Consider the following 9,134-nt stretch of genomic DNA (forward strand, 5'->3'; position numbering starts at 1 on the left):
CCCCCACCCCTCTCTGCCGATCCCTCCACTGGCTTCCATCCCCCACCCCTCTCTGCCGATCCCTACGCTGGCTTCCAATAGCCCAAAGGATAAAATCCAAAATACTAATAATGACTTACAAAGCCATCTACAACTCCGCCCCCGGCTATATCTCAAACCTTGTCTGAAAGTATCACCCTAACCGCCCCCTCTGCTCTTCAAAATACCTCCTGCTTTCCAGCTCCCTCATCAACTCCTCCCATGCTCGCCTCCAGGACTTCACTAGAGTCTCTCCCATACTCTGGAACTCTTTACCCCAACCTGTCCGTCTGTCGCCCACCTTTACTGCCTTTAGGTGATCCCTTAAGACTCATCTCTTCAGGGAAGCCTATCCCACCTCAACCAAACCACTCAACCATCACGTTCTCAGACAATTCATCCCCACACAGCTCCCTCCTCATGTATCACTTGCCCCATCCTTGTAGATTGTAAGCCCTCAGGGGCAGGGCCCTCTTTACCATCTTGTCTTGAATTGTATTGTAATTGTAATGTCTTCCTTATATTGTAAAGCGCTGCGCAGACTGTTGGCGCTATATAAATCCTGTATAATAATAATTTTGCTCAGGCATACAAATAAAACCACATGGACTTCTCTATAGAAATGAATTCATGAAAGTCTGTTTTTACACAAAGCCATGGAAAAAGCAGTTGTATTCATTGCATGAGACCATTCATAGCCAATCTGATTGCTCTCCTAAGGACATTCCTTCCCCCACCGATGTCCACATTCTGTTTTCTGCGGCATTCACGTGTTTCTTTTTTGTTGTGTACCTTATCAGCAGCATGGGGTGTGTTTTGTATTGGGGTGTTATAACGTATTGTTTTTGCCATCCAGGTTATCGCCATCTGAATCTCAGAGGAATTCTCTTGAGGATTCTTTCAGGATGGAGCAAAGACCGAACTTCATGTCGGGGTGAGATATATGCATTGTTCCTCCTCTATACATTCTTCCCTCTACCCTTGGAGTCTAGAGGTCAGTTTTCTGTCTTTTCTGTGGATGTCACTATAACAGAAGAGACCTCAGCAAGAGAGGGTAATAGTTCTTATTGTAAAACTGCAATTTTTCTTTGCATATCCTCCATGTACTTTATGTTCTGATGTTTCTCCTTTTGATTATGAGATGTTTAAAGTGACATTAAACCCTCAGATTTTTTAACATAAACCAATACTGTAATGTGCGCCTTACTGTAATCCATGGTAGCTTCCCTTCTCTTTGCTGCTCTTCCGTTTAAATCCTGATCTCTTCTCATGCTTGGGGAGAACTTCCCTTTGCGGCTGAGTGCCTCTTCCTGTAGTGCTGGCTCAGGTTGCAAGCCTACACACAGACACCGTGTATCCATTTCAGAGACACGGCAGTCTGCTGCAAAACAGAAGTTCTGCAGAGCATGAGAACAGATACAGATTTAAAAGGAAGAGCAGCAAAGAGAAGGGAAACAACCATGGATTACAGTAAGGCGCACATTACAGTATTGGTTTATGTTAAAAAATCTGAGGGTTTCATGTCACATTAAAGTGAAGCAAAGCTACTGAGGAATGTAGGAGGGGGGAGCTTTTGCCCTAATGTGCAAGTATGCTGAGCAAATGGCATGCTTACATTGTGAATTCCTTTATGCGTTGATGCAATGGCCACGATCCTCCTGGCACCAACGGTTCATCTTCTACCGGTCATCTTCCAAGTTAGGAGTTTTCCGCCATCTTGATTGGTCGGGATGATGTAACTTCTGCCCATGCACATTGGAGATACTTTGTCCCGGCACAGGGCCATACCATATATACACCGAGTCCCAATCACTTCAATGTACCAGGAACAGGAGAGTATGGTCACATGACCCTCTCGGTCATTTGAGCTATCCTACTCTCGGAGATTTCTCCGCAGCGGTATGCAGTGAGCATTAAAAGAGAACTATGGGGTAAGTGTTTTTCCCCATAGTTCTCCTAAGGGTCATGGAAGGACATATACTAGCGTCCTCCCGTGACCCAAAGCTCCGTATATAGGGAGCTACAGCTTGCAGTATACTGAGACCGCCGCAGCTGCGTGAATAACAGCCGGTTCTGCCTATCTAGAGGCAGAGCCAGCTGTGCCCGCCCCCTCCCCCATCCGTTCCTTCAGCCAGCACTAGAGGATCGGAGCGGGGACGGGGGGAATCCCTGTAGGGAGCCGTGACTGACAGTCACCACTCTCTGCAGGGAGATGATGGAGAAGCGAGCGACGGTATGTGTTCGCTCACTTCCCGATCTATTGAGCCGACGTGTGACAGTTTCATTGTCACACGTCGGCTTGAACTATGAAGATGAGTGATTTTCACTCACCTCATAGTTCTCCTTTAAGAGGGACGCTGCAGGCTCAACACCATGGCTTCCATTTTAAGGACTGATTATGATGGGCAGGCACTGTGTGGCCTTAACAAACCAATGGCCTGCCCATAGTGATATCCGTTCACTGTTTAAATAAAGCCCTAACAGTCTGTCAAATTTTACTGTTCTCATCACTTTTTGTCTTGTTACCCCGCCCAGGCTGAGTCCGGTGTACCCCGCCGGTATGGATGGGGCAGCCCCAGTACGCACTGCCAAAGCGGAGAGACGGCTGCAGGAACGTCTGAAGATGCAGAGCCCCGAGTTAACAGAAGAGGAGATGCAGCTGTCACCTGCAGAGCGCAGAGCATTGCAGGCTGAAAAACGGGCCATGTGGAGAGCCGCCAGGTGAGACTAATCTGCATCAGACTGAGCATGCTGGGAGCTGTAGTTGTGTAGTCTCAGAGATTTATTGTTAAGTCCAACACATGGACTTCTCGGAATATATTGGTGAAGAGGGCGCATATTTATAACGCTCACTGCCCCCTATATACCTGATATTTCAGTGCTAGCTGGATTCCTTGGCTTACCTCTTTTTTGGGATTCTAATAGTAACGCCTGTCTTCTTGTTCCTCCCCTGCTAAAGTCCAAGTGGACTAGAGGAGGTGGAGCAGAATCGGAAAGCCCAGCTTGGGAGGTCACAGCTACAAGGCCCTGAAATGTAAGCAGCTTGTGGCATCCACCCAATATTGGGTATAACCCTGTGTGGAATTTTTACTGTCTTTTACCATTGTTTCCTTGGCCCGGTTTTGTGTTGCAGTGTTGCCTTCTATTACACGCTCTAGATCAGAAATTCTCCGCCCCATTTCCTTCATCTTTATCCTGTATATCGGGATATGAGCAATCGCTGACTTCGGAGCAGGATCCAATCCTCCATATTCCTGTACACAGTGGGCCTTCTTCATCTCTGTGTCTGGAGTGCCTGCATTGCCTTGTCAGACACTTCCCAGTTTGTTAGATGCAGATCAGTATCCACCACTAGATCTCCTCTTCCCTGGGAGAAGGATTGAGGACCAGTAAGAAGGGATGCACCGATACTGTTATTTCCGGTATCAAGTACGGGTATCAATACTTCTTTCCGTTACTCACCGATACCGAGTACCATTGCCGTGTGCCCAGATTATCAGGAAGCCGGGCGGCGGATCATAACCCGTCGCCCGGCTTCCTGATTGCCTGTGAAGCCGTTCTTCTAGCAAAAACACAGTCTTTACATGCCGAGGCTTCCTTACCAATCAGGAAGCCGTGAGGCGAGTCACGAGGTGCCGTCCTGATTGGTCAGGAAGCCAGGCTGCTTACCAATAAGTGCAGCTGGCTTCCTAGCCAATCAGGAAACCGGGAGGTGGGTCATTACGTACCGCCCGGCTTCCTGATTGGCTAGGGAGATGGGCCATTGCTTGCTGCCAGGCTGCCTAGCAAAAAGTGAAGCCGGCATCCTAGCCAATCAGGGAGGCGGGTCATAACCCACCGCCTGGCTTCCTGATTGGAAAGGAAGCCGACTCCATGCTCCCTCGGCACTTCCGACCGGAAGTTCCCGTATCGGAGGTAAGTACTCGGCCAAATACTCTGTATGGGTGCATCCCTAATAGTAAGGAGTAGTTTATTTTATATTGAGTGTTGTATTACTCACAGGCAGACCTTACATTAACATTACACCAAATGCCTCCGAAACACTTGCCAGAACTAAGCCATTGGTTGGCTATGGCAAGTGCTTGTTGGCCAGTGAAGCTGCTTGCGGGAAGTAATAAAACACTTGTAAACAAGGTGCCCCTCCAGCACTTCAACTCGGTGCTTGTAAGAACCGGACTATTGAAACCAGATTGATAATAAAATTGCTCTGTTTATTGCTTTGCCTGGTTTGAATATCCATTTTAACCTCTATGGCTAACATTTGTGGTCACCTGACCATCATACCTACCTATATGGCCAAACGTATGTGGACTCCCCTCCCAATGATTGCATTCAGGTGTCTCCAGTGAAGGGTACGGTGAACACTAGAGCATACAAAGACATCTTAGATACTTATGATCTCCCAATGTTGTGCTAACAGTTTGAAGACTGTTTTCTTCCACCATGACTGTGCACAAAGCCACCTCTATGGTTTGAAGGGTTTGGGTTGGGGGAATTGAAGTGGACTTCAGGGAGCTTTGACCTCAACCCTGCTGTGAACACCTTTGGGATGAATTGGATTGTGAGCCAGGTCTTCTCATCCAACATCTGTAACTGTACTCATAAATGGGTACAAATGCCCACAGAGACCCCCAAAACCTTGTAGGAAGGAATATTGGAGGATGTCTTAGCCACTAAGAGGCAACTCATCTAGTAATGGTCATGGTTCTGGGATGGGGTGTCCAACGAGCTCCATGTAGTTGTTATGGTCCGGTGTCCACATTTTGTATATTTGCACTGAGAACTGTCCCAGTCAGCCAATCCGTTTCTCCTTTTGTGTCAGAGCATTTTGGCAGATAGGAAGGAAGAATGTGATACTAAATGATGAAATTCTTTTCTCAGACACATTGATGAACAAGGCCTCCTCAGGTTCTGTAGTTATAGACTGTTTCCACTCTCTCTGTCCTGCTCTGTGTAGTAGACGTGTTCCTGGTCTCCGGTCTCCTTATTCTCTCGTTTCTCTCTCTTCTGGCTGCTGTCTCTCTCCCTGTTCCTGCGGGCAGCACTCTGGAGGACAGTATTAAGCAGTATGAGCAATCTCTGGCAAAGAAGCTGTACCAGTCGCGGCAGAACAGGCCCAGAACCCCCGAGGATGCCGGCAGGTGTGAGCTGGGCACACGGTGACACTGGCTGTCTGCACTCCCGCCCGGCTAATAGCATGTTCCCGTCAGACACGTCTGCAAACATTGTGTTTTGAGGGGTGGGGGCTTGTGTGTGAACGCGCACCTGCATGTCACTGGACCGGTACGTGGCTTTTGCAGCATGGGTTTCATGTTTTAGCTGATCGCTGTGTGGTTCTGACAAACGAGATGAGACAATTTGTGAATAGTCACACGTGGTGTTTGTTTTAGGTGTTAAAGGAGATCTCCACCCAACATACCAAGATTTAAAAAAACTCTCAGATCCAAATGTTAATATTATTTCTAGAGGTGCCCCAAAATGAGAATTCCGAAACCGAAATTTAAAAAAGTCAGGCTGTAGCCGAAAATGTTTTTTATTTTAACTTTTTCAAAAGTTTTATTTTTATTTTTTATAAATATTTTCATTTTTTGTATTTTTATTCATTTTTTAAATAAAATAATTTAATCTTTTACTTTTAGGGGCTTCAGGGAAATATTGGGGGTCTAAACAGACCCCTGATATGTCCCTTTTAAAATAAATAAGAGATGGAGGACACAGAGTCCTCAATCTCTTTTTCTGCAGCCCCTGTTATCAATGAACAGGAATCCTCTATACTGAGTGTTCCTGATCATTCATAACATGAGGTCAGAGTGTGTTTATTATAACCACAATCATGAATGAACAGGAAGTGAAGTAGATCACTTCCCATTCATCCATAATTGAGGTTATTATTATTACATAGTATTTATATAGCGCCCACAGTTTGCGCAGCGCTTTACAATATAAGGAAGACATTACAATCACAATTCAAGACAAGACGGTAAGGAGGGCCCTGCCCCTGAGGGCTTACAATCTAAAAGAGTAGAGGTAAGTGATACATGAGGAGGTAGCTGTGTGGGGATGAATTGTTTGAGAACGTGATGGTTGAGTGGTTAGGTTGAGGTAACCATACTCTGTCCTCAATTATGTACAAACACTCAGCGATCACTGACCGCTAGTACACACTCTCCTCTCTGACAGGAGGCTGAGCGAGCGGTGCAGGGAGGAGAGCTCAGCCTCCTGTCGCAGGAGGCTGAGCGAGCGGTGTAGGTAGGAGAGCTCAGCCTCCTGTCGCAGGAGGCTGAGCGAGCGGTGCAGGGAGGAGAGCTGTCTCCGCCCACACTGCTCTCCTCATCTGTGAAAGGAGGCTGAGAGGTGTGGGAGGAGACGCCGGCCGCTCACAGCGCTCTCCTCCCGCAGCACTCGGCCACCTGTGACACTTTCTCTCCTCCCCGCTGGGACACAGAGGAGCGCCCAGCGGGGAGGAGAGAAAGAATGGATGCACCTCTGTATCGGCCAGAAAACGGCACTTTCGGCATTATGCCAAAAGTGCCATTTTTGGCCGTTATATCGGTGCATCCCTAATTATTTCGGTAATGTGCTCTCTGCCCACTTCACATATGTGTCTGCACATCCTCTGCCCTGCGGTTTCATCAGCCAGTCCTTAAAGGACAACACAAGCCAGAGGGAGAAGGTTCCCTGGGTGGACATCTTATTTGCATTATTGTTCTCATAACATTATGGAGGTTCTTTTGGTCCTTTCGGGGGGTGTGGAGGATGGGCCGAGTTCATAAGGGAAATAACTCCGAAGCAACAGGCACGGGGGGCATTTGTTTTCATTTAATGTGTAAGTTGCAGCTTGCAGTATTGAGCTCTCTAAACAGGATTTATTTTTTTTATAGCAAAGCAGTTCGGATAAACATGGCAAAGGGGAAATTTCAGCTGCTGGTTAAAAATTGTAAATCTGGGCAAATATGATGAGATTTTAATGAAACAAGTCATGTTTTGTCTAGTCCTGCTTATACTCAGAGGACAGATGTACAATAAGTTTATTGATACTCTCTAACCACTCTGGTCTGGAACAAATCAGTGGTGGTAATTGAAGCCGGAGGGGTCAGCTTGTGGAAGAAGGCGAGGATGAGTGTCAGCTGCACATTGCACCTCCGCTGTCTGCACCAGATTATGAAATAGGGAGTGGGGTGGTTGTTGCATGTGTTCCTGCCCTGCATGGGGGTGGATGGGCATGAGGAGGGTTCCTTCACCGCATCTCTCTGCAAGTCCTCTCACCTGTTCTGTTTTTTGTCCTTCGTCTTCCTGAAATGAAAACAGACCATTGTTGTCTTCAGAAATGTCTCGTTGTGTTAGTTGATGGTGAATTTATGTTCCTTGCAGCTTACTGACTAGAAGTAAGTGTTACATCGGCATCCCTACAGTTAAGCAGCTGCAAGGAGGGATTAAGGATGTCTTCGCCTTTATGAACAAGTTAGCTGCAGGAACGGTCGTATTTTTATACTCGGAGCTTCCATTTAAATCCTCCCGAAACGTTAAACCGTTTCTGCCTGCCCACTGATGATCAGGAGCCAATCAGAATAGCTCCCGATCACGTGAACGCTGTTTCAGGCTAACTGTGAAAAGAAAACTATGAGGTAGCCTTTTTATCATAGTTCTCTTTAGGGTCATGGGACGACATATACTAACGTCCTCCCGTGACCCAACGCTCAGTATATAGCGAGCTATTGGCCGCTATATATACTGAGAGCGCCGCATCTGGGATACCGACAATACTGTCCAGATCCACCCTGCTGGCTGATTGACAGCTGACTTGGCATATCTCAGAGCCAGTTGTACCTTCCCCCTCCGTTCCTCCAGTCAGTGCTGGAGGATCAGAGAGGCGAGGGAGGAACCCCTGCGGGGAGCCGTGAGTGACAGTCACCGCTCTCTGCAGGAATATGATCGAGAAGTGAGCGAGCAACGGTATGTGCTCGCTCACTTCCCGATCTATTGAGCCGACGTGTGGCAGTTTCATTGTCTCACGTCGGCTCGAACTATGAGGAGGAGTGTAAGTCACTCACCTCATAGTTCTCCTTTTCAATCAGATCTTTGAAAAAAAACAATCTTGACCCTTGCATTGGCTCTTCTGCAAAGGATAAGTGCTCGTTTTGTCTAGGGAGGGAAAATAACAATAAAAGCTTTGTGTCCTTTAAAAATGTTTTCATTATTTTGGGATGCAAGTTAGAGTTATAGGCAAGTTAACGGACGCACGCTGGCTGAGGCCATCTAAGCTTTAATGATTCCTGGTCACAGTTGTGAACATAAACTTCGCTTAACGGAGGAAAACCGCCCTGCTTTATAGTCATGTGATTATTTTAAGGCCTCATTCACACGAGAATCGGCCGGCGCGTACAGCTCCGTATCGGGCAGCTCCCATGAAGGACCGGTTTTGCGTGTGATTAGTACGCAGCCCCTGTACTCTATGGGAGTATGCGGCCGTAAGCCGCCCTGCACGTCCGTGCGGGTGTCCATATTCGTACATAGACAGGATGGATCCTGTCTGCGTGCGAACTGGGACACCCGCACTGTACTGACCTGCACTTGGGGTGAGCGTAGGGGGGCGTATGGCCGCATACTCCCATAGAGAAGGACAGGGGCTGCATGCTAATCACACGCAGCACCTGTCCTTACCAGGAATACCACGGAGCTGTACGAGCCAACCTTTTCTCGTGTGAATGAGGTCTAAATCTTCTGTTCTGCAGTCATTGGAACAGTCTGAGAACACCAACGGTGGGGTATGATTGTTCTCACAGGAGAATATTTCAGCGTTTCCACCTCATAGCAGGTACAGGTCCAGAGATGAAGGATCAACATGTTGTCTGGAGGATGTTGGTGATTTAATAATTTTGGTGAAATATTGGGGCTGAGCCCCGGGTGCTGGGTGAAGAAGTAGCTTTTGGTCATCTGTGGGGGAACCTTCCAAGCACAGGATGGGGAGAAGAGAGCTCTGTACCTATTGTACCAATTACCTAACCCAGCTATAGGAAATTAATATTTTACTTGTCTGTCGGATTAGTTGGGTTCCCGTTCCTCCTCATAGTCTAAGATACTGTTGGGTTTTACACTTGGTACCTCTCCTACTTCAC

General features: G+C 47.3%; 1 protein-coding gene across 1 annotated transcript in view; it reads left to right on the forward strand.

The window, feature by feature from the left end:
- Nucleotides 1-9,134, forward strand: part of SCRIB (scribbled planar cell polarity protein) — a 127,989-nt gene that overhangs the window by 112,854 nt on the left and 6,001 nt on the right. The window contains exons 39-41 of the mRNA XM_018562648.1: nucleotides 875-952; nucleotides 2,554-2,739; nucleotides 5,061-5,159. Coding sequence (XP_018418150.1) covers nucleotides 875-952; nucleotides 2,554-2,739; nucleotides 5,061-5,159 — 363 coding nt within the window. The remainder of the gene's footprint in view (nucleotides 1-874; nucleotides 953-2,553; nucleotides 2,740-5,060; nucleotides 5,160-9,134) is intronic.

This window comes from Nanorana parkeri, unplaced genomic scaffold (assembly GCF_000935625.1).
Source record: "Nanorana parkeri isolate BGI_ZX_2015 unplaced genomic scaffold, ASM93562v1 scaffold588, whole genome shotgun sequence".
NCBI lineage: Eukaryota > Metazoa > Chordata > Amphibia > Anura > Dicroglossidae > Nanorana > Nanorana parkeri.